Raw genomic sequence first — 25,255 nt, forward strand, 5'->3', positions numbered from 1 at the left:
GAACACGTCGTGGTGACATCGTGCGTACGCGTGCGTCCGCATAAAAAAAAAAGTAAGAGTCTCTTAATGTTTCTGGATAAGGACGCTCGTCGGCTGATGCCGTCGCTTTGCTAACTAATTACACCGCGAGGCGGGCTAACAAATGCTCGCTTTGAGGCCTGTGCACAACGCGTGATAAATGGCGCCGCGTTCCGGGCTGGACTAGGCGTTTCTCGGAAAGTGGGCTTTCATCGATCTGAGTGCAACATTTTATCGCGTACCATCACGAATAAGTGCAACCTAGACGGCGTAATGTGAGACGTGGAGAAAGTTTAATTCCCCCCCCCCCCCCCCCCAATTTAGTAACTGTAATCTTTCATTGCCGTTTCCTACGATAATTGGTATTGGGTATTTAAGCATTCACGTTTTGTGCTCTTTTCCTTTGGGTCTATATTACGATGGCGCCAATGGCACAGACTGACCTTTTCCTCAACATTTTCTTTTTTTCTTTAGTGTGTTGAGTTGAACGAAAAGTTGGTGAATCGTGTTTTTAAACGTTTCTGGTGAAACGCACTGACCAGGTAATTAGAAAGGCTGCGTGTGCATGGTGTTAACTACGGTAAGACAGGCGCGTACTCAAGTCGGCATTCCACTCGTAAATAAAGTGTCGAGGCGAATTACGGCGGGAAACGGCACAACTTGAAGAGAAATACCCGTAGAAAAATATAGGAAAATAAAACAAGTACAGTGTTGAGCAATTCTGCCGTCAGGCACCGGCTTTAGCGGAGAACAAGCAGAAGCTGTATTTCAATGTGCGTAGCTTAGCCTACCCGCTTGTGCTTATGATTTCGAACAGATGTTACGACACAAATGGTGGTTGTTGCCACGTTGCGCTCGCCAAAATGCGAACATGAACAACGCCTGCCTTTATAACTGGCTCAACACTTTGCGCATGACTTGCTGCTGGCGTAACGCGAAAATAAGCAACAGGAGTATGCTGTACTGTTCAGTCGAGTGAACTTTCTATGCATCAACATCTCAATATTGTGCATCAATATCTAAAAAAAAGAAAGCTTACGCCGATGCGTACATTTTCGTCGGGACAAATATCTATCACAGACACTGCATTCGTAGACTCTGGCGAACTGAACAAAACAGTGAACAAGAGAAACACCCGTAAAGCCGTTACTATTCAACATGATATTCGCGCGAGCTTCGCTCAAATGTAACTGCCGTCGTAGAGTTGTATTGATGACAAATATTTCGAGTTTTACGTAAACCTCACTCAAAGTGGTTCTGCACGCGGCCTCAACGAAGCCGTCTTTGAAAGGAACTCGACTGCGTTCGCTTGGGATATGCTTTCCAGAGTAGCCCTTAGGCAGGGACGGTTGTCGTAATGTGATTATGTCAGTATAGTAAGGTACAGAAATGTGCCACGGTGACCCAGAAGGACTGCGTGTTCTTTGCAACTGTGCAAGCTTGCCCTGCTGCGCGTTTGCGCATTCGGGGCAGTCAGCGACACTATGGCTACTTACTCGATCCTGCAATGGCCCACGGAATGCGCAGTGTTCTATAGCTTCAAGTGTTATGCGTTCTGCAGACCGCAGTGCTGTGTCACTTCGGGAAAGCGCGCTAGAGTCACAGTTCGGGCCTGTGTCGCCGCTGTTAGAACGCCTCAAATTGACTTTAACGGCGGCTACAGGTGTTACCGGGCACCTTGATGACATTTCCGGGGCAACTGCAGCAGCGTGAAAGAACTCTGAAACACAGCCAGCGAATTTAAGGCCAAGCGCCGTCGCTTCGTTAAGCATCGCATGAGTGTGATGGTGTTTCCACTTACGAGCACGCATGTGGAGTGGCACTGCCTTCATATATAACACAGTAAATGCTTCTAAGAAGGGAACTGTGCTGCACTGGTTTCTTTAGGCGAATGAATGAGCAGTAATAAGCGATTGAGGTTGGCTCGCGGTGCTTACCTATGTGAGGCGTCGCACATGCACAAAATCTTCGCCAACACAGTCTACAGTTCGTTCTGGATCACCGTAGCTCCACCAAGTTAGCCATTCTGGCTTGTTGTGTGTGGCACTCAACATGACTTTGTGCTTTCGTCGGCGCGTTGGCTAACAGACTGGAGCGTCTAATGCAACACTGTACAGACATGACAGACGTGGCTTACGCACATATGTGTATGCAGTGATGCAGTTTATGTGCGCAAACAGATATACCGCGACACTTTGTATACCACGCTAGGAAATAAATAGAATAAATAGAAACACGAACACTGTTCGAACAAACGAAATTGAAGCATATACAGGTGAGCGTGCATGTACTCCAAACAGATTACACAGCGAGACTGGTTTACGCAAAGGGGCATGTGGCGCCACAGGTGGCATCTAAAGGAAATCGGTAAAGGAGGTATCGCGAGATGAATCGCTTACAACAGGCATACAGGCGGACGCACGTTTGCAGGAAGGCGTTCACCAAGCGCAGTAGCATATTTCGAACCCGTTAGCATGTATAGCTGCCTTATTACCGCTCCACACGGAAAGCGAACTACGGTTATATCTCTATCTGCAAAACTAGCATTTCTCAAGTAGCCCCAAGTGTGGTGCTTGGCCAAGGCTGCCTCATTCAACTTTTACGAGCACGCTTAAAACGTCTTTTATTGTTTTTTTTTTTTGCGCAATCAATGCAGTTGCATTTGGTTAAAACATGCTGGCGGGCTAGTTGGTTAGAATCCATGATAGAGTGCATGAGCGCGACTGAACGAGCACGTAGAAACAGACAGATACACAGATTATAGCGCTTCTCTGTGTAGTATCTGTTTCTTTCTACGTCCTCGTTCAGTCGCACTCATGCACTCTATCAGTTGCGTTCGTTGCGTCAAATTTGCTAACAAAGCAGTTCCTGCGAACGGTAACAGTTTCTCTTTTAACTTCCGTGAGGAGAAGGCTGTCGTGAACAATGTCAAAATGAAACAACCCAAACAGAAGCCTCCGAAGGTGTCTGTCAAGGTATGCGATTAATAAGAGCTGGATTTTTTTTTTTTTTTGGGACGCGACACGTTTGCCACTGCTGCGGTCAAAGCCGTCCCTGCACGGGAAAGAAAATAACCATGCCATCAACCCTGATTCACTTTCATTTCCGTACATACACCGCAAGAAGCGTGCAGCTAATGGCGATAGCGGCACAGCTTTCGAATGACATGCAGCTTATGATGGCGGCTGCAGCAAGCATCGTGTGCACGAGCGCAGTTTTTGAAGTAATAGTTCGCTCAGTTGCACGGCTGACCATACTGTCGTCAGCTGACTAGGCGTTGTTAGAGGAAATTGAGCACAGTAACCTTAAATTAGCGCACGCCACCCGTCGCGCTTTCATGTCAGGCCATTTCGGCGCAGCGTTTACTACAGGATGTAACATTCCGTTCCTGAAAACCAGATGCTACTCCAAAACGTTTGACTTTACGATCCGAAGTCTTAATGTTGCGCCTTTTCCGACGAGCTCCAGGGTGTGGAAACGCAGCCGTGCCGTAGTCACAGCCACGTCACCAACCGTACATCACACACAAACCGAGAACCACCCGATCGGCGAGCAACAGCGGCAAAACTGTCGTTTCCAATGAACTACCATGAACTCCCGCCAACCATCTGGTGAGAGTGGTTGCGAGCCTGATGACTTCCAAAAGCTTCACTGGCCTCCGGATGGTGGTAAGGGGAGGCGAACTGAGCGCGCGGACGTGTTGTGTGCGCTTTCCTTTCACCAGGGTTGGTGGCGGGGCGCGGCCGGTGCCTTGGGCACCAGGTAGTCTTCGCTGTCCAGCTCTTCCTCGAGGGGCTCCGGCTCGTCCTGCGGCGGCGGAGGTGGCGGGTACGTGTCCACGAGCCGCTTGTAGATGTCGTTGAAGCTGAGGCGGTCGCGCGGCTCCGTCTTCCAGCAGCCGGCCATGATGGTGCACACGTGCGGGGGACACTCCTCGGGCGGGCTCAGCAGGATGCCCTGCAGGATCAGCTTCACCACCTGGGCGAGACAAGCGGGGTTTTGCTCCATGTTCAGGTGCCTGCACTGATTCTATGCTGGCGTAACTTCGTAGCGCGTAAACAAAGGACGAGACAGAAGGGAAATGACGTATACAAGTGCTTACTTACAACTAAAGGTTTTACTTCTGATGCTATATTACTTATATATGGAAAGCCGTGCGCATAAGCCACATTACAATCGCATAAAGGGTCAAAAGAAAAGAAACAAAGAAGAAAGAAAGCAAGGACCAGCGCACATTATGAGGAAGAAAAATGCTAAAGTTGAAATAGCGTAGTTCCATGCCCGATAATACGTTCTGCTGTATCAGTTATGTTGTTTTAAGATATGTACTTCTTTGCTTATTGTCACTTACCAATGCATTGCAATTCGCACGTTAATTTGTTTTCCTTCTACGTTTTTAAAATTTGCTGCGTTAAACCCGTGTTTTCTGTAGAGTTCCTCATTTTTAAAATTTTTTGAACCGAGGGTCTCGTTGCAGTCGTTGACTTTGGGACTCTCGTCTGCATACTATCTCTACCTAATCATTGCTTGTTGAATGGACAAAAAGTTGACAGCCGCTTTAGCATAAGCTAAGGAGGATGAAGGCGAAAGCCTGCGCACTCGCGAGACATTAATTAAATTACTTGACATTCTCATTCGAATGCGCTGCTACTTCCTATTACTTTTCTCGCACCAAAGATCGTGAGTTATTGTGTCTTAATTAACGCTATCTTAATCATCTGTGACTTCGCCTTAATTAACACTAAAGGTCGTGGGTTCGACTCCCACCAATGGCCGTGGGTGGACCATCAGTGGTGACACTATCCATTTTGGTGCCATTTATTTTGATCGCACCTATGATCGTGGGTTCCGAGTCCCACCAATGGTCATGAGTGGCACCATTAATTTTGGTGCCATTGAATTTTGGGTGCCATAACGCCGGACTGTAAATTTTTCGATAACGCCGCTTAACGGATTTTTCGACCCATGAGCCGCTTAAGGCTCTCACCTTAATAAACTGAAACTGAAACCGAACGTGCCAGAATCTGTTTGTCAGCCATCGCCTCCGCATGTGACACCTAGATAGCGCAATTTTTTGCTTGACAAGGCGATAGGTGGCACTCACGCATTGTATTGTATCGGAAACAAACCTTCAGTTGGAAGTTAGTGCTTGTGCATGTCGTTCACCTTCTGTCTCGTCCTTTGTTCGCGCACTACGAAGTTACATCATGAAATACCAACTATCCCGATGTTAAGTCTATGCTGACGCCCGTCTTAAGTGTTTTTGGACTTAAAGATCGGTCTGCAAAGAGGGACGTGCAGTTTCTTGCGTTGAATGTTTTTCGTCCTGCTTCTATCAACACAGAAGGCGCGTGCAGCAAAGATGTCACTGTAATCAAGATTTGTGATGAAATAGCCGCAGGTTTTACTTTCGCGTGTGAATATTCTGTTCTATACATCAAAGCCTTGTTCTGTATGTTCACTGTTTATCCGTTTATTTGCGCTGTTGGGAATATGAGGAGAAAAGAAGGCGGAAGAAGTGACATGGTTGTATCTAAGCCACAATGTGCAGTGACTTACAAACTATGCAGCTAGGGAAAAACTGGGCGATAGTTTATACGAGGCCGTAATGTGGACACAAAGTGCCCATAATGTACCTATTACTCTTGTGAGACCTGTGGAACAGCTCTGAAACACACGTTGAGCTGAAATAAAGGTATTGTGCGCTGTGGCGCTGGAATGTCGAGCGCTTCCTTTTTTTCAAGTCGTAAACAAATAGGAACAGTTCAAACGTGAACGCCGCACCTTCAATAGCCGTTGCCGCGAGCTGTTTCGTTCCACGTCTTGTAATATGTTTTTCCCTTCAACAGGCAGTACAATCGCGGTAAACGGAAATCGCTTTAAACGGAATTGCCGCTTAAACGGACAACAGCCTTGTGGCCGGGTGGGATTGCAACCTGCCGTGGTGGCTTAGCGGCTACGGCTTTGCGCTGCTAAGCACGAGGTTGTGAGATCGAATCTGGGCCGCGGCGGTGACATTTCGATAGGGGCGAAATGCAAGAACGCCCGTGTGTATACCGTGCACTGGGTGCGCATTAAAGATCCCCCAGGTGGTCAAAATTAATCCGGGGCCCCCACTGCAGCGCGCCTCATAATAAAATCGTGGTTTTGGCACCCAAAAGCCCAGAATTTAATTTAATAATTCGTGTTTGCATTAAGGCAATGCAATAAAAACAAACTTGTTAATTGGGACCACCGTTTTTCCAACTCCAGGTAAACTGAACTACAAGTATTACGGAAAACGAAACTGAGTGGTCAATCTCGATGGCACAGCCATACGCATCACTGTTGGCGTCTATCCTGCGTTTCTTTTCGGGATTTCCCGCCATTTCTACAGGACTAGGGCAACTACTGAGGCGGCTTTTGCTGGCTTTTGGGGGTGCCATGGTCAATGCGGCTCTATGTAGTCGTGGGTGGCATGTCTTTGTTTTGGACGGTGAGCAGCGAGTTTGCTGCTTTTCAGGTGGCGGCACAGAAACGCCCACACAATGCGACCGCGCTGGTGACGAACATCAAAGCTATTGATGACTTCGAGAGTGGTTGCTTCACTAAAACGGCGATTTTCGTTTGACTTTTTTTTCTTTCTGTAATTAAGTTTTGTGCCTGTAGCTTCAGTCAGCGGCTGCGTCGAAGAAGCTTTGTAATCAGATCTGCTACACCTATTATCTGCCTTTGGCAAGAGAGCATCTGCCCCTTTCAAAAGAACATTTTGTGTACCCTTGACCTTACTCTCTCGGTAAGTGGAGCTCCTGTTAAACGGAACTGATTTCCCTGGTTCCTTGTGGTACGTTTAAAGATATAGTACACTACAGTTTATTTGCATCAATTGGATATTGCACATTCACGAGCAGTTACATGTAACGACACCAAGAATAGTTAGTGATACGATCGCCATTACTGTTTATTCTCACTTCTACTTCGTCGACTTCTCGAAACCATCATCCTGCGTCATCTTCTTTCTCGTCCACCTTACGCTCCTCCCTTTTTCTTGTTCAGCCCCATCCTGGGGTGATAGCGGAGAACATTCCTTACGGCAGCAAATCCTAGCTGTGCGTTAATGAGGTACCCAGTAGTCATAAGCACACCCTGTTTACCGACGTTTGCACGACTTTGAAAGAACCAAGTGTCCTTTTATTACTGCCACGAGCCCCTTCCGTACAAGCAGAAGACGTTCAATGCAATATCAACCCGGTGTCCTTAGTGCCGCTTGTCAAATTGCAACTTCATCGCTTTTTGATATCCGGTTTCTCCTCGTTGCTCTTACGGCCCTCAAACGGGCACATGTTGTCTTCAATTCCAAGTTCTTTGTCAGCTGGCAGCGTCGGTACTTTGCCATAAACAGCAAAATGAGGACTACAACCAAAACTAGTAGTGTGCGTCCTGTCGTGGTGAGCTACAGCCGCGTCCAGACAGCATTTACATCCTCATTTCAACGTTTGGTACATGGAGATGAGCTGCGCAAGGTCACCAATCACTCTCTCGGCCATTCCATTTGCCTGCGGGTGATATGGAGCACAACCTCGTAGCGTAACACAACGGCTCTTTGCCCACTGCTGGAGCGCCTTGTTTAGGAATGCGGGCCTATTGTCTGATATCACAACTTTCAGCTGTGTAAACATTGCTCGATTAAGAAGGGTCCTAACAATCTTAACGTGTTCTCCTCCAGGGCGTGTTGCTACCATTCTGGTGCACTGATTTATTGCAACCAGAAAAGATTGCGCCTTGCGAACTCCAGGAACCTTCTTCAGTTCAGCGAAGTCTATGTGCACAATTTCAAAAGGTTTCTCGGAAGGATATGGCAAAGGTGTAGGTGACACTATTCTCGGTGTCGTTACGAAGTTGGCGCTATCTACTTCACGATCATGACTGCGCCAACTTTTTAACCGAACCAAGAATAGTTAGTCATACGGTCGCCCTTACTATTTGTTCTCGCTCATTCCTCCTCGACTTAGCAAAACCGTCATCATGCGTCCTCTTCTTTCTAGTCCACCTTGCATTACGAGGACGAAGTGAGACACAAACGACCCATACGGGCGCCCGTACGTGTCGTTTGTGTCTCACTTCGTCCTCGTCTGCTTAGCGCCGTAACCTTTGTTTTTAAGTCATGAACCAACTAGCCCAGCAACAAGTTTTGTTAACTCGCTAGGCACCATTGTTGTGACAGGCGGGCTGCAATGGGAGCGAACGGGACAGCCGTTGTTGCCTTCTCGGCCGCTTGGTTGGGCCGAACGGCGCTAGCTGTCGGGGACGGGACGCGTCGGCTTCCGCGGGCGACGGTGTTCCAAGCGCGTTCCTGACGCATTTCCTATGCCGATCCCAGACAACGGTTCCCGAATGGTCGCGCCGCACCAACTGATAGCGTTTTCGATGCACGCGGCAGGCCGCACTTTTTTTTAGTCCGGCGGCCGTGGTTATGAGTTGTGATATAACAAGTTTTCACTTATGTAAAATTAATCATACCATTGTTATGCTGGTCTGTGGGAAGCGATGTATCTATGTGCACAAAAATGCGTGAGCAAAAAAAAAAAAAACATACTAGCGAACAGTTTCACTAGTATTTTATTTATCGCTGAAGTTGAAAGCGTGCGGTAGATATTTAAAGAAAAGGGGCCGTGCATGCCAGACGTGAATAAAAAACGAAATAGCAAGGGGAACGCAGCTTGAAAAACAATATAAAACGCTCTTCCTGTGCGAATGTGAAAGCTGCAATATTAGCAATAATTGACTGACGCACTAGTCGGTTCGTGGTTACCGAAAAAGAAAAAGTGTTACCAGAGGGAACGAAACACGTATAGAACGCTAAGACCCTGCGGTGTATCTGTGTGCTCCTTCCCGATTCGTCCCATATCGTAGTGCTATTTCTTTTTCTTGTAGTCAAACATATCTTGTCGGACGTGCAGCTTAAATAAAAGTCCGCGATCGAAGTAAAGCCAGTTGGGTAAAATAAAACGAGCAAAAGTTACACAACTTGGTGAATAAGAAGCCAACAAACACTGACACCAAGGACAACATAGGGGAAATTACTTGTGCTTAATAAATGAAATGAAGAAACGATAAATTAAGGGAAATTAAAGTGGACGAAAAAACAACTCTCCGCAGGTGGGAACCGAACCCACAACCTTGGCATTTCGCGTGCGATGCTCTACCAATTGAGCTACCGCGGCGCTGTTTCCTAATTCGCTTTCTTGGGTATTTATGTGTCCTAGTAGAACCCTGGGAGTGTTAGCCAGCGCCACCACTCACAGACCTTGGCGGCGGACGTGGAACGTCCTTCTTGCCGCAGGCGTCACGAGAACGTGATCTTTTTGGGTGAAGGCAACTGGTCAATAAACCCACATATGCCACCTGAAGGCATCAATGTTGCCGGATTCGAGACCCTCGTTATGTTATAAACGAGAAGAAAGGGGGTTAACCGAGGGGCCCGATTTTTATTAGTCATATCATAAGAAGCCAACAAACACTGACACCAAGGACAACATAAGGGTCCCTCGGGCCCCTCGGTTAACCCCCTTTCTTCTCGTTTACAACTTGGTGAAGTAATGCAAATGCCTTGCGTGTAAAGAAAATGGTATTGGTTCTCCTCACGCATACCGCCTTCAAAGAATCGTGCTATTTACGCTGGTTCTCTTTTTATTTACCTTCGATGCAGTCAGCGAAGCACTACTAATTATTTATGTGGGCCGCTGTGTTAGGTGCACGCAAAACCGCTGTGAAACGAATGCCAATAGCGACGGAAGCAGGAAAATGTAACGAAGCTTGTACTTTCGCATGACTCTCAAGACACGGTGTTTACGCAATAAACTAAAATCGGATCGACTCAGTCATTAAATTCAAACAAGGAAAAAATGCAGCTTGAGCAGAATAAATTTCACAAAGTAGCTGCGTACAAAAAGCAGACTTTGCATCCCGGTGAGATTTATTTCAAGCGCTTCATTAGTCTGAGCCTCTTGAAGTTGCAATAAGTGCGTTGTTTATTCACCTTTTATGTATGCTTAACTCTAGAGGTGCACTTCGCGGAAATCTGTCTGGAAAGGACTGATACATCATTAGTCTTAATGCTGCCCCGTGCGTGTCTGTTTACCCTGCGATACACGTGTGAGTTCTTGTAAATTTAAAACTAATGAAAAGTTGTGTATTGTTCGAACACAAGCAGATGTTCTGCGACGTACGGGAAGCGAGAGAAAACGAAAGTCTGTGAAACGTTCTCGGATATATTTGCATCATCGCTTCTTGATTGCGCCAGAGTGAGCACTGTATGAACTATGCGTGAGGGGCAAATAAGTTAACATCAGGTTCTTATGGCCCCGTGTTTCCGCGATCGACAACATAAGATTATGCATGCTGAAACCCAACAGCTTTTCTACTCAATGTTTTTTTGGTCGTCGAAATAAACTAGGTGACACTGATTGTTCTTTTTTTTATTCCCACAACTTTATACTGTAAATATATACCTGGTGTTTTTTTATACCATGCAGAATTTTTAGAAATCGCGCCTGTGGCAGCTAGCATAATTCTAGTCATTCAGCTGGATTACTCAGAGGCAGACATTACTTGCACGAGAAATCAAAATACTCTCCACGGTGGCTTAGCGGCTATGGTGTTGCGCTGCTAAGCACGATGTCGCGGGATCAAACGCCGGCCGCGGCGGCCGCATTTCGATGTGGGCGAAATGCAAAAACGCCTGTGTCCCGTGCACTGGGGGCACGTTAATGATCCCCTGGTGGTCAAAATTAATCCGTAGTCCCACACTACGGCGTGCCTCATTATCAAGCTGTGGTTATGGCGCGTAAAACCGCAGAATTTAATTTGATTCGAGAAATCAAAACGAATAATTGGAAAATTAACAAAAATAACTTTTTACTTACGGCACATTTTGAAATTTACGAATTCTAGCCCGGTGAGTCGGCAAAGCGTGTCCACGTGGAACTGATTTTCAGGATGACACCAGTTTGGAGACATTAATTCCCAAGTTGACTGACGAAATACGTGGCCGTGCCAGTTGTCAATATCGATAAACACACGACACACGATAAGCTGCCACGCAGATGTCCAGCTTAGCGTGACCTCATCAATAAACTAGCGACGAAGGAAATGAAGCCTAGTCATCGGAGACCGAACCTGGTTCCTCTTTATTCTGAAATCCGTGATTATGAAAGTGCTGCGATGATCTCAAAAAGGTTGCGTCGTGCCGGGCAGATTCTCAATTCTGTGCCCCCCCCCCCCCTTCCAGCTCTCGACGAGAGTAATTGGGTTGTGGTTGTTTTTTTTTCTCCTTTTTCATCACTTTTCCATCTCTCCTGTTCCCCATTCTTTCCTTTCTTTTCCTTTATTATTGTTTTGGCTACACCACGCCCTCCACGCTTGGCGACTGCTTTCAGAGGTATCAGTCCAACCAACATCAAAATAATATATCGCCGTGGAGGAAGGAACGAACGCGATAAAATTAGAGCGAGATAGAGTCTACCCAGCACGTGACATGTCGCGGTTGGGACCGCCGCTCTAGCCGCACTCAGCCCACCTTAATTCTTCCGAGAAGTCAACGGCTGCGACAGAAACGTGCGGCTGCTCCACTCGCACGTTGCAACGTTTGGCGATTAATGTACACGTTGCAGTAAACGGCCCACGTTGCCCGAGCATATTGGGAGAAAATCTGCGAAGAGCACTTGGAAAAGCACCTGAACACGTGCGCATCGATTAAAACCTACCGGGAACCAAGCACGCTAGGCCGAGTCTGCTTAGCGCAGGGTCACTTGTTGGACCGACGTTTTTAAGGAAGAAAAATGAAGGGGATGGCTTTACGCAGAGTTGGCTTGCGAAGGCTGGTTGCGTTACGTAACGTTTTCTCATCGTATATCTCCTCCCGCACTTGCATGCGCTAAGAAGAGCATATTCTACGCGACGAAGGATTACATGTGCGCTCCGGGTACGGGATGCTGATTATGATTGATAATAATAATGATAAGTTTTGAGGTTTTATTCCCATTGGTTCTTTTAAAAAGAAACTGCACAGTGTGCTATGGGAGACGCCATAATGGAGGGCTCTAGATAAGGTTTACCTGCATCACGAATCTACGTACGCGATTTTTCTTACGTTCTATTACCGTAGGAATGCTTTCGCCATGGCTGGAAATCGAACCCGCGACTTCGTGCTTAGCTCAATGGCGAAAGATCTCACGCGAAAACAGGCAAGGAATTTGCTTGTAGCACTTAGGTTGCAGTTAAAAGAGAAGCAGCCCGCAATATTGTTTTCCTCTGTAGACACGAATTCGATTGCCTTTCTCAAGCCTCTTGACCTGTCTTAAGCGCAGGCAGCTCTAACTCTTCAGCAGTCTTCCTTTTCCTTCAGCTACGAACTTGATGTCAGCTTCTCTGCGATATAAATCACTAAGAGGCAAAGCACGCTTTACAGGAGGTATAGGGCTGGAGGAGGAGGGAGGTTGCAATGCAAAAAGTTTTCCGTGTGCCGTGCTTTGAGTGCGTGTAAAGAGCACCGGCTGGTCATAACTAATCGGGAGACCTGAACTAAGGCATCCCTTGTAGCTCATTATGCAGTATCGGGACGTTAAACCCCGCAAGTTAATTATTGTCCTGTATGCAGTCATCTTGCGTAATTTATTTTACCTTTTCAGGCTACCTTTGACGAAGAAAGGTCCTCCTATCAAAACGTTGGCCAGCCTTTCTGATGCACCTTATCCCTATTTATAACCTTTATACCACAGTGTGCTATTCCATCTGTCAGCCCCTTTCTTGATTTTGAGGCTACCTAAGTAGTTATTCAAGATTAGTTTGCGAAATGTTTAGACGTTGAGTTGAAGTTTTGGTTTAGATGCTCGCGAGAAAATTTTAGAACTGATCAAACTATCAAATTAAATTGTTTGCATCACATCCCCCTTTTCCGCATTGAAAATAGAAGCAAAGTCTGCAACACAAAAACAAAAAAAAAAAAACCCCGAAGAAACATGCTTGATGACTGAATCGTGCGCCGCGCTGCAACCGCATCGAAGACGATTGAGCTCGTCTCTGTCTCGCCCGACGGCTGCCATCGGAGCAAGTGGGAGCCCACTGCTCCTCCTTCGCAGCCGGTGACGGGTCGTGGTAGCACCACTCTCGCGGGTCGGTGTAACGAAACAGCGCGCGGTTTTGACTTGCACCCTAACACTAGAACAGTGGCTGACGTGAATGCACGTGTTATCAGCGTAATAAACGACCTGTCAGTCCGATGAGCCCCAGGTCGGACAAACAATCATATTTGTGTGCGTGCGTGCGTGCGTTTCATGCCTGTGTTTCATGCCTGTGTTTCCTTTTTCAATGTGTTTAGGGGTATTACGGTGGCGGAGCATGAACCGGCCACCGCTAGGGTAAATTTTTATTTTCACGTGCTTTCTATATGACTGAAAAAAAATTACATTGTGTGAGGCGTGATGCATACATTGAAGTGGCAGTATCTTTAATGACTGCTGTCCCATAAATATCAAGAGCAGAAAGTCAATATTAAAAAAAAATTGGTTAACTAAGCTCGATTATTAACCAAATAAATACAACGCCAATATAACACGAGTCGCCTCCCTATAGGTGACTGCAATTAATGTTGAAATAGCCTTATTTCGTAGACAGTATTATATTTTCAAAAGTCTGGCTCGATTACGTGGTACAAACTCTGTAAGACGTGGCTATACACGGGGTGTTCGAACTAACCTAACATCCCAAACCAACTCACGGTCCATGACGGGCGCCGTAGTAAGGGGCTGCTGTTAATTTTGACCACACGTGGTTCTGCAACGTGCGCCCAAAATAAGGTACAGAGCGTTTTATAGCGAAGTTCAAACACCCCGACATGCTAGCGTTACCTCAATGAAGACAACGCTTAACTTGCCAGAACTTTCTTTCCGTCGTAGATGCTTCCGCCTTTCGCTATTCCATAAAATCTACCACCACAACCCTTTGTTGAAAGAACAGCTTATCACCCAACCGTCATACATATCATCTCGCTCTGACCATAGTTTCAAAGTTGGTGTGCCGTATTCACGTACTAAACTTTGTAGTAATGCATTCATCCCTAGCACAAGCAAAGATTGGAACCACCTTCCCGCCACCGTTGCAGCCATCCTGGATACCGACACCTTCAAAACCAGCATTCATGAAACGTCACGTTGAATCTGTCTTTGTCTATTGCATAAATGTTTAGTTATGTTCACCCACTCCTTTTTGTAATGCCTTCGGGCCCTGAAAGTATCTTAAATAAATAAATAAATAAGCTGTTTATGGCTAAGGTTCCCAGCGCCGGTATGTCAGTGTGGCCTCACGGATTTCAGAGCATATTTTTTTCGTGTTTGGCACGTTGTGGCTTAGTAACAGTTCTTGAAGCTTGACAAGTTTAGTCTTTGGTTCCTTGAAACACAATGCAGTTGTTTTTCACGGATAAATAAACTAACTACGCCGTAAAACTAACTAATTACCTACGCCAATGTCCACGAAGTCTGGTACGAGAAGAGGCATTGCCGCCAGTCTTTCGGGCTCTCTGGACTTACTAACCCTCTTCTCAGGGTGAGAGCGATTTTTCTCTTGGTATTCTAGTCAAGTCAAGTCAAGTCAAGTCAAGTCAAGTCAGTTTTATTTACATCATTATGATGTGGGTAGGCTCAGGCAAAAAGCGAACGATTTTCGTTTGAGGAAGCCCGAGCCCGAGAAGGGTAATCTGCACATACAGCCGAACTAATTTTTCTATTTTGTGTCCCTTTAAAACCTGTTCGACCTGGCACGATCTTGAAGGCGGTGTGCAATGTAGCACAGCTTCTACGTAGCGTTAGCTTCTACGAGGAAAGGACTGGGGAATGTAAGCCGAGCCCCGGGACGGGGGTGCCGTCTACCACAGCGTGTTAAAGAGGTAGTTTCCCACGAGGGAAGAATGCGAGAAAGTGGCACGAAACGGACGCGTCTCAAAGCGCCCGTTGGCTTTGTCACGGGAGAGCCACACGTACACGATCGTGGCCTAGTGGGTTAGAGCATGGGGCTGCTGTGCGCAAAGTCCGAGGTTCGATCTCACCGTCGGCCGCGCACTCCTTCTTTCTTCTATTGATTAGGTGCGAAACGAGGCGAGACAGGAACCTACCTACCGTCAGTTGCCTGGAATGAGGCAGAGAATGCTTCGCATTAATAATAGGTACCTCGGGCTGTGCATGAGGCCTAACTTGTAGTATGCATGTTGTTAAGAGCTCGTGAGAAAGCCGCCTTCTTTCTTTTTAAGTTTTGATAAGGGGTTATCAAATGAGCTAGCCTTTCAAATATTTATTTATATGCCGTGTTTCAATGCAAACGTTTATATCGCTTGTGGGGTGCCGCCCATGGTTGCCTGGTGCACTGGGTATCAGTATTGGCGCATGCGCACTGAGACATGCATCCGCGTAAGAGGCGAGGCCTGCGGGCCTGAGGGGTCGTTGTCTAGCCGGCTGCGCGGCACTCGCGTTGCGTGAGTAAACGTTCTTGCTTGAGTGGAGGACTCTGGTCTGTCTGTCTGCAGGGCTGCGGACGGGCACAGCGAGCGAACACCACACGCTTCTCAAAACAACAAGAGCAGTTGTTTCCGATAGACGCCCTTTTCTGTAACGTTTCTTTCCCCCCGTTCTGTATTCGAGTCAAAGGTCGAGTAATAAAAAAATATAGAAAAGCGCGGAAGCCAGGGTTGTGCGCTACGGCAGTGGCGAAACCCTGCAAGTGCGCCCAGAATGAGCTGAACGCAATTCATGTTTAATATTCTGTTAAGATGCGACGGGAGTTTTATCAATGTGTGCAGTGGCGGGTTTCGCTTCTCGGCTGGATCCGGATGCGCTAGGCAGTTTGTGACAGCGACAAGCAGTCGCTGAAATCCAAGCTACCAAGGACCGCGACGCGTGCTGCCGATTTGCTGCGTCACGCGAGACCAGTCGCTGGTGCGAGTGACTGTATAATGGTTCAATCAGCAAGGAGTACATGGACCTTTAAGCGGACTCGTCAGGGCCTTCGTTTCGAGCGCTCTTTTTTTAGGCTTATGTTAGTTTCCAGAACTAATGATAATTTTACTTTGGAATTTTTTGTGGAATAAACATTATTGCTTAATGCAAGTCTTGGGAAACACTAAGCCGTTTAACGCGTTCGTCAACACTAACAGTTTTTTTTATCGTTCTTTAATTTCTTTTCGGCTTTATCTTCACGAAAGATAGCTTGCTGAAAACAATTGCGTCTGATGGACGTAGAAATTGGGCCGTCAAGTCAGTATTTAAACAGTCTACTGGTCACTACTAGTTATCTTACAGAACGCACAAGAGGATGCTGGTCGCTTCTTCACGTGGCTGCTGATAAATTATAATGTGTTTCATTCGCGCAGAAGGGCATGGTTACTTACAAACTTTGATGCGAGTTATTTGAAACAGTCTGTATAAGGCGTCCACTCAAATCGCATTCTTAAAATTCAAGGTCTTTTTCTCGGAAGAAGGTGTTAAATTCGCTGACTAATTTGAGACTGAACTTAAAAACACGTAGTACATTGGCGAGTTGAAGATACACGCTTCAGATGGAAGAAAAAAAAAAGCAGACTGATAGGTAGAAGAGACCGGTAGCTGTGCAAAATAGGAAGAACTTCATAAAACTTCTTCACAGAGCTACCAAAGTAGAAGCTTGCTGATGTCACATAACGCGCCGATTGTTGTATATTCATCATAACATTTTCATTGCTTGACTCTAATTAAAATATTCTCACGCAATTCTCTTTTTGAATTCCGAAGGTCGTCAGAGGCATTGCGATCGTCAGAAAAAGAAAAAAAGTAATACAGAACAATGCATATTCGAAATTCGTTCACGGTTTGTGAAAGTTACTTGGAATGCTTGCAAATTTCTATGATGACGTTGCTCTATTTTCTTTCTTTCTTTTCTTATCGCAGAACTTTGTGGCAGATAAATGGTACCGGCGTTTAGCAGCGGACTTGTGAGAAAGCCTACATAGTATTTACTGCCGCAAAATTAGAAAAGAAAGCCGGGTAAATATGTTCCATTCCATAAAATTTAGGGTCGGCACCGCTCTTTGCCGGTTTAGGTTTAGCCATGCCCTGTCTGCTACGTGTGGGACCGAGCAGGCGTCGTCAGACGATGCCCTGTTTTAATGTCATACCGGCAGGTGTATTGGACATTCTTGCGCCTCAGAATGAAATCCGCAGGCTATTACAAAGTACACCAAGCAGACGGAACCTGTCGATTGCCTTTCATAGCCGGCGTGACGTGCGGAAAAATTTTTACGTTTCATTAACTCTTTTTCTTTTTCGAACATTTTATGAACCTTGGTCTCTGCTGGGGTGCAAGTAGAAAAGAAACAAAGCGTTCACAAGAAGCACCCAAATAGTTCTGCACAAAAAGAACAGGGAGAATAGAAAGGGAGGCACGAGGAGTCGTCCAAGTCCAGCAATGGTTGCTCTCGCAAATTAATTCCTGTCAGCTGTCACCTCAGCAATAGCGGCAGTTCTTGCTGCCAGTACGCCAGTTTTCTAGGTATTCCACTCGATACTATTCGAGTGTTAATTCCGGGAAACATGCATTCCGCTCTTGCTTCGCCGTATCAAGTCATCTCTATCGAGGCGCCCGTAAAACGTCACGTGGCATTGACGTGAAGGGCTTGTCAGTGTGCGAAATTGCCTCGTCATGCGAATGAACGGAGTTGGCGGTGATTATCTGCTACAACAGCTGGCTGAATGGCCACTCATTTGGTGTTTACTTTGCACCGTGTTTCAGAATTATCGCAGACTTTAATTCCCATAGGAACCATGGGGCAGAAAGCTTTGACAGGCCTTCTTTCTCATATACCAGTGATAACGCGGAGACGTTGAAAGTCGTCCGTTTTTACGGCAAATAAACAGTTACGTGGCCATTACGCTGACTGGCCATTCCGGCAAAGTACGACTATACGAAGATGCATGAAAATTTCTGCACAAGTTCTCTTTATCTATATTGCTTCAGTTATGCGCTTAAGACTTCTTCCGTGTTATCTGGTGTCTGAACAATAAAGTCTGCTACACTTAAACGTCTCATTTTTCGAGAGGAACGCGTATGGGCTGTTACCAGCCATAATAAACACGCTTCAAACCCCCTCCTCTGTCTTTTTTATTCTTTGCTTTCTCATTCTCAATAAACAGCTAATTATGCTTTCATTTATTGCTTCTGTTTTGTTTCGTGTCTGGATTTTTTATTTGATTCAAGATAATATTCAAAGAAATGTTTTTTTTTTCTTTTCTGACAAGGGAAAATCTATTGTCAGTACGGCCTGATAACGCCTCTGACGCATGAGCGCTAGCTGCCTGCTATAATTGCGCCGCACACAAGTACATCTTTCTCGGCAAAAGGCGTTTTGCTCTGAAGGAGAGACGCGTCACGATGGTGAGAGATTTAAAAAAGAAAGGGGTGGCAGACTCCATCGACAATTTCATTTCCTTAACTTAGTTACTATATACAAGAGGTTTCCTTGCGGCATTTTTTCCCTATCCTGTTTGTTTCTTTCGAGCTGTTTCACTTTCTTCGTGTCTTCTTCGAAGAGTACGCATCCGCTTTCGATTCTGCACTTTTTTGGGGGGCTTCTGCGTTTTCGACCTCGGTCAGTCGATGCGAGTTTAACCAGTCTAGTGTTTGAGCTGGTTAGTGCTCGGGGATATTTGTAGCATTTTAGGCGTTCAAAGGAGCTCGGCTGTAAACTTGGACGAGACTGAGCGCCGCTAAGTCCAAGCCAAACGTTGTGGCTGACGCGTGTATCCACTTCACTTACCATGAAACCTCACCAACAATACCTCGTCTTTACCAGGTGCCAATGCGTTGCCTTATGCTCGCCTACGCGAACCAGCAAGAGTGGCCTCATCGGTGAAGATATTGCGAGTGTATTCACGCAGCGACATTTCATACGTGGCATTTAGCGTCCCTCTTTTACAGCGAAGTTGTCAAAGCGAGCTCCACAACACTTTTCTGTGCGGCGATGGCTGCGGCTTTCGGCGGCGTGGCCGGTATCGCATGTGAGCCAGAAAAAGGGCCGGCAACACAGTCTGCCTCGCAGCCCCGAAGCGGATGTTTGACCAGGCCGTCGGAACACGCAGCTGGACGCCTGTGCTGGTAGAACTGGCATAGAATACAGGTACGTGCTTCGGTTGCGGCGGAGGCTATAGAAGTTCTAAGCCGGATATTAGGGAAGCGTTGGCAAAGTTTTGGGTAAACTTCGGGCAGTGGCAAAACAGAACACAAGGACTTCCGATGCGTGCGTGAACTCCCTTATATAGCTTCGTCGTCTTTCATGTATGTTGCCTGGATTTCTATATATGTACGACGTTTCTTTTTTTGTTTCTTTGTTTGTTTGCCTGATGATTATCCAGCTAAACGTCCAGCATGACGGTAAAGTTGACCTTATTGGATATGCGTCTTGTCTGAGTTATCCTACTACATTTAAAATAATAATATAAAGTCGTGGCTGTCGAGGCTGCACATATGGCCGAATGAAGTTCTTCGATACCATACAAAGTTCGCTGCCTCGCGTGGGCCATTCTGCGAGACTAAATGCGATGTTGCCCTCAAATATGAACGCGCGAAAGACAGATGTTCACAAAGCAGATGAACGTGACGCTGTCAACTTTTATAGTAACTAGCGCGTATGGGTCTTGTAGCTTGGAAAATGAAAATGGAACACTTGAGTATGCGTGGAATCAGGCTCTGATGCTCGTTTCAAGAGAAGGGAAATGTATGGCTCAGTGCGAGGCGAATAACGACTTGAATAATCAAATTCGACGTCTTGTTTGATCAATTGATGCAGCGAAAGACGTATAGGAAACTGAACCACAACCTGGCTGGTGCGTGCGCGACGCAGCACCATATCTATTGTACTGTAATATAACCATAACAAGTGCCTATACGCCGAGTTCCGGAGACAGTCTTCGGCAGGCGTGTACAGGATGACCGATTCAGCTTTGTTGTTTCCTCATTGGAAACCCTCGCCCCACTTTTCGCTCACCAATGAGTAGCAGCGGAGCCTACTCGCTGCAGATGCGAGGGCATGTAAAGAATGAACCGGTCGCATAGCGGGTTCTCGGCCAGGCATCTCGTGACAAGGCAATGTTGCACGCACCTCCTCATTCGAGTGACCGTAGTAGGGCTGCTTTCCGAAGGTGAAGATTTCCCACAGGACTACGCCGTAGGACCAGACGTCGGACTCGAGGGTGAACTTGCCGTACATGATGCTCTCGGGGGCCATCCACCGCACAGGCAGCATGCGGGAGCCACGTATCTGCGAGACCGAAAGGGCGCAGTCAGTGTCCGTTGGTGCAGGAAGAAATGATGATGATAATATGTGGTGTTGAATGGCGCAAGGACCAGGTATGGACAAAGAGCGCCATGACAAATGGTAATCTTAACGATACCTTGCTAATGGCGTGGACAGGGAATTCATCATGGTAGATGTGGCTGTAAAAAGGCCTAAAATTGTCGCTGTATATGGCGTAAAATATATAGGTACTAAAATAATTACGCAGATTAGTTAGGGACGTGGACGATGGCAATTGTGTTTTGGTAAAAAACATACGACAACAGTGACATTTAGAGCTTGAAGGCTCTCCAATACAATGGCTGTTAATCATGCGTTAGAGTTACCTGGCCAAATTATATTCAGGGTGTCAGTTTCGGCTAAGATATATTAGACTATTTGCAGAATAAAAAGCAGTCCATCACTCAGAAAAAAATGCAGGGCGAAGCAATATATTTTCGCGATATGCGGACGGGAAATACTTTTTCGTCGCTGTTTCTATTGCAGGGCACTGAATAAGAACGTGGAGGACTGTCAGACTATTGGCGCACTTACTACAAGTCGGAGGATCGCCCCCACTCAAGAGGTAAGTGTGAGTACCGTAAGTGTGTCCTATTCTTAATCGATAAAGAAGATGTGCAGGAAGAGCACAACCTTGCCCGAGAGGCCATTTGTGGAGTTTTGCTTTCGAATCGGCGGCTCATATTTGTATGCGAGCGTAAGAACCACCCATTTCCCCGTGACACGGCGCGAATAAGGGCAGCTCGCATCGTTTTAGACGAGAGCATGCTCGACAGTGCGCCGACTGAGCAGGGAAAGAAATAAAAAAAAAAAAGCCAGGAAAACGGCAAATGACGAAAGGGAAGTTGTTAATCAATTTTAAAGACGTTTCAGCCCACTAACTGCGTTGCGGTTAACTGCGTTTTGTAGGCTAATTTGGTGGATAGGAAGTTCCCTCGAACAACGAAAAGTAACAGCACGAGTGTGGTCGCTGCTCCTGGGCCAGGAGCTGCTGTTTCGCAAAATGCATGACGCTAAACGCCCTATCTCCAGACCCAGAAGCTCAAGGGATGAAAACTTTAGGGAAAGTCGGCGAACTGTCTGCTACTATTCCTCAAGCAGGAAAACTTCCCGAGAGGCTGGGTCGTTCCGTTTTGAAAACGATCTCGAAGTGTGAGCTAGCGTCCTCGCACTACCTGCTGTTCACGGTTCGTTAACACGTTACCGCCCTCGATTTTTTTTCGCGTTTCTTCAATGGCTTTTCGTTTCAACACGAGGCCAACTCGTTTGCATTTTATGTCAGCCTTGCTTTGCCTAACCTGCTAGTGCTTGCTGCCGTGGAAAAAAATACGGTTGAAAAATAACACTTCCTCTATTCATATCGACCCAAATCGAGTTCACGCTTTGGAATTATTCATTAATTATTTGATTCATTATTAAGTCTTCGCAGGTGCGAACAGACGCACATATGCAACAAATAAAAGAATACACAAGACCAGCGCGAATATCAGCTGTATTAGGCGCTGAATGCTAATTTACCGCTTCTTTATTTTCTTAGATAAAAGAGATAAAAAGCGGATAGCCTGTGGCCAGGTGGAACAATTCCGCCTCTTCAGGAAATTTACTTGAAGAGGCAGGTGTTAGTTCCATGACAAATGTCAATTGTAGCGAATTAGCTAAATTACGCAAAATATATGTTAAAAACTTGCTTTAGAGAGCACGTTGTACCTGTAAAATTGAAGCAACGCTGTCCATTTAACAGAGATACTGAGCGTGGCACCAATTTCGAGCTGCCGTCATCAAATTGCGAAGAAATACGCTGGAGATCTACTGAGTTTTGCCTTGCACTGTTCCAGGAAAAGTTTGTCTGACTAACACCTGGGACTCTCTACCGCGATTCGTTAATGCCAGCACAGCATCTCAATACTTGGTGGAAAAGGGAACCTTTGCATGATACACGTATTCACGTATTTTTCGGTTTTCACCATTTAGACCTCTTTGCACAAATCATATTGTTTGGTGACATCCCATTGATCCGGAGGTCACCTCTTGCAGAGATAAAGTTAGGGTGATTTTGTTCCAGTCCTTCCGCGAGACTTGCGCAAGAACAAGAGGGCAGGCATGGACTGTATACACTGTACTGCAGTGTTGAAGCGCACATACCTTGTAGTAGTCGCAGGTGTAGATGTCGCGGGACATTCCGAAGTCGGAGATCTTGACGCAGAGGTCATTGCCCACCAAGCAGTTCCTTGTGGCCAGGTCTCTGTGCACGAAGTGCTGGGACGACAAGTAGCACATACCGCTCGCGATCTGCGTCGCCAGCCACGGCAGGTCCGACTGCACAAAAAGCAAGCGCTAAGTTCAGGAAATAAACACGGTGGTTCGGCACAACGTGATCACCAGCTGCTGGGAATGCTTTGATTTTTTTGAATGCGGTAGAACTTGAAGCAGTCGTTACGACAACCTCGCGTGGCAAGCATTTACTTTCCACGAACATTTAGAAGGCGAGTCCACGACGACAAATACCAGTCCATGTGGATGCTGTCGTTCCAGAGGATCAGGGTTTCCTGATTCGGTGTTGCTCAAGATAACACACAAACAAAATGCGCGTATCAGTGATGAAATCTTGGCACGAAGATGTATAGACGAATGGAAAGGTAGCAGAAGTGGCATTCTGGAGGCAGCGATTAATGCGCACAATGATTGATAAAGCATAGCAAGGATACACAGTGCAAAGTAACCATAAGATGGACTACAAACGTTAATCGTATGCATAGAATTATTTGCGTCCACGCCCAAGGGATCGTAGCATTTTTTCTTATTAATTAAGTAAACTACGAGAAATGAACGTGACTTGGGGTGCTGCGCTGAACATTGCCAAATTCTGCCATGTTCCGTTTTGAGCCAATCAGCTAGAAGCCGTAGCAGCCCCGTGGGCTGATCAGAACTGAATAGATGGCGGATTCGGTAATAGGACGGAATTTGACAATGTCCAGAATGGCACCCCTGGGTGCAGAATGACGTTGATAGCGTGTGTAGCGTGCGCTTTCCTCCATGGTTCACGTGAGCGGTCGTTCGCCTGCGGTACTAATTGAACGAACACAGTGACCTTTCAGACGCCACAGAAACAAATTATGACACTGTTACTGTCGTTGTCTGGACATCTTGCCCCAGCGTCGCCGCAGCAAGATGTTCGCCGACGGACAGAATTGACGTCACTGCGCTGTGTTGACACAGGACGACCGATTTATCGATTGACTGGTTGTTCGATCACTCACGTTCATGTTGGCGGCGCTGTCGAAAGACCCTACGCGAGTCATCTTGTGCTTCCAACAAATATGAGATATCGATGGAATCACGAGAATTGTAGGTGTTAGGAAACACTTTCATAAAACCGGCAGGGCCAGATTATTTTATTTACTTACGGGACTCGACGACAACGTGCTTCAGTTGGCGTTTGGTACTGTGAATGACCTGGCGTGTCGCAGTGGCAGAAATTGCGTGACGGGCAAGTGCGTCCGCAGGAATCCTTCGCGAATTGCCTCGCTTCGGTGTCTGGCGTCCCATTTCCTTGTACACTTCCTTTCCCCATCGCTTCCGAGTTACAGCGTCTGAAGCTCTCCAAAACTCGATCATGTGAGTTGCAAAATATTTTTTTTTCTCACTCCCTCCAGCATGCTTCGCAAACAAGTTACTCGTGTTAGTTACTCCGATACCCCGCCATCGAGCTGTGCTGATAAAACTGTCCAGGGAACTCACAGCAGGTTTGCATGCCTAACGAGATATCGGACGCACACGTGTCACGCGGAAGAAAATTACATGGCGCCTTGTGCGAGTGTTGCAATTTACGGAGCCACGAATTCGCCCGTCTTACAGTTTTACTCGTGTCACATCGCGATCGAACAAGCGACGTGTTTACCGGAGGCTTTTACGAAATGCTTTTATTATTAGTATACTTTTGCATCCGACACGGCGCTTCAGAGATATTGCGCTGAATAAGTAAATATTTCGAAGACTCGCCACTCCATTGGGCTCCCATATATTCTACTGAGCACCTTTTGTAACTGTTTCGTGCCGAACCGGTAATCGTTATTATATTTTTCGGCTCAGGTTCGGTTCGGCTTGAGGCACGTTCTAAGAATATCGGCTCTGGTTCCGGGTCGGTTTCGGCTAAAATTCCGGTTGGGGTCCAGATGCGCCTATCAGCGATTGATGTGTATTGATTTTTCTGATGAAGTAAACATCTAATTTCATTTAATTTTAAATGACTACAAGAACTTTGAGCACTTGTGATTATAATACATAGAACATTACACACACACACACACACACACACACACACACACACACACACACACACACACACACACACACACACACACACACACACACACACACACACACACGCGCACACACACACACACGCGCACACACACACACACACACACACACACACACACACACACACACACACACACACACACACACACACACACACACACACACGGTAGCATTTTTTAATTCAAGAACTAACAAAATTAAACAAATACATTCTATTTTAGCGCTCGGAAACAAAGGAATAGCATATACATTATGCAACCGACGCCGAATTTTAAAGATGCAACCATTGCAATCTTGTGTAACAAGATATCGTACTCTATTGATATTCGAATCACCCTTTGACAGCACGAAAAGGCAGTCTCTCTCGTTTAGGTTGTTAGGGTCATGCAGACAATTTCAGCGGGCCATATATAGCGTTACGGCAACAAAATCCGAGCAGGATTAGCTGTATAGGATTGACCTTACGTCTATCTTCGCAGTTTGTAAACTTGGTCGATTAAACCAGCTTGATACGGGTCCCAAATAATGTTGACCTGCTCTTACATGCTTTATCACACTCTAACA

The 25,255-nt window shown here is 46.3% G+C and overlaps 1 protein-coding gene across 1 annotated transcript in view; it reads right to left on the reverse strand.

The window, feature by feature from the left end:
- Positions 1-363: 363 nt before the first annotated feature.
- Positions 364-25,255, reverse strand: part of LOC142565864 (high affinity nerve growth factor receptor-like) — a 52,044-nt gene continuing 27,152 nt past the window's right edge. The window contains exons 4-6 of the mRNA XM_075676420.1: positions 22,514-22,687; positions 20,177-20,335; positions 364-3,996 (exon numbers count right to left, since the gene is read on the reverse strand). Coding sequence (XP_075532535.1) covers positions 3,736-3,996; positions 20,177-20,335; positions 22,514-22,687 — 594 coding nt within the window. The 3' untranslated portion in view covers positions 364-3,735. The remainder of the gene's footprint in view (positions 3,997-20,176; positions 20,336-22,513; positions 22,688-25,255) is intronic.

This window comes from Dermacentor variabilis, unplaced genomic scaffold (assembly GCF_050947875.1).
Source record: "Dermacentor variabilis isolate Ectoservices unplaced genomic scaffold, ASM5094787v1 scaffold_12, whole genome shotgun sequence".
NCBI classification, from domain to species: Eukaryota; Metazoa; Arthropoda; class Arachnida; order Ixodida; family Ixodidae; genus Dermacentor; species Dermacentor variabilis.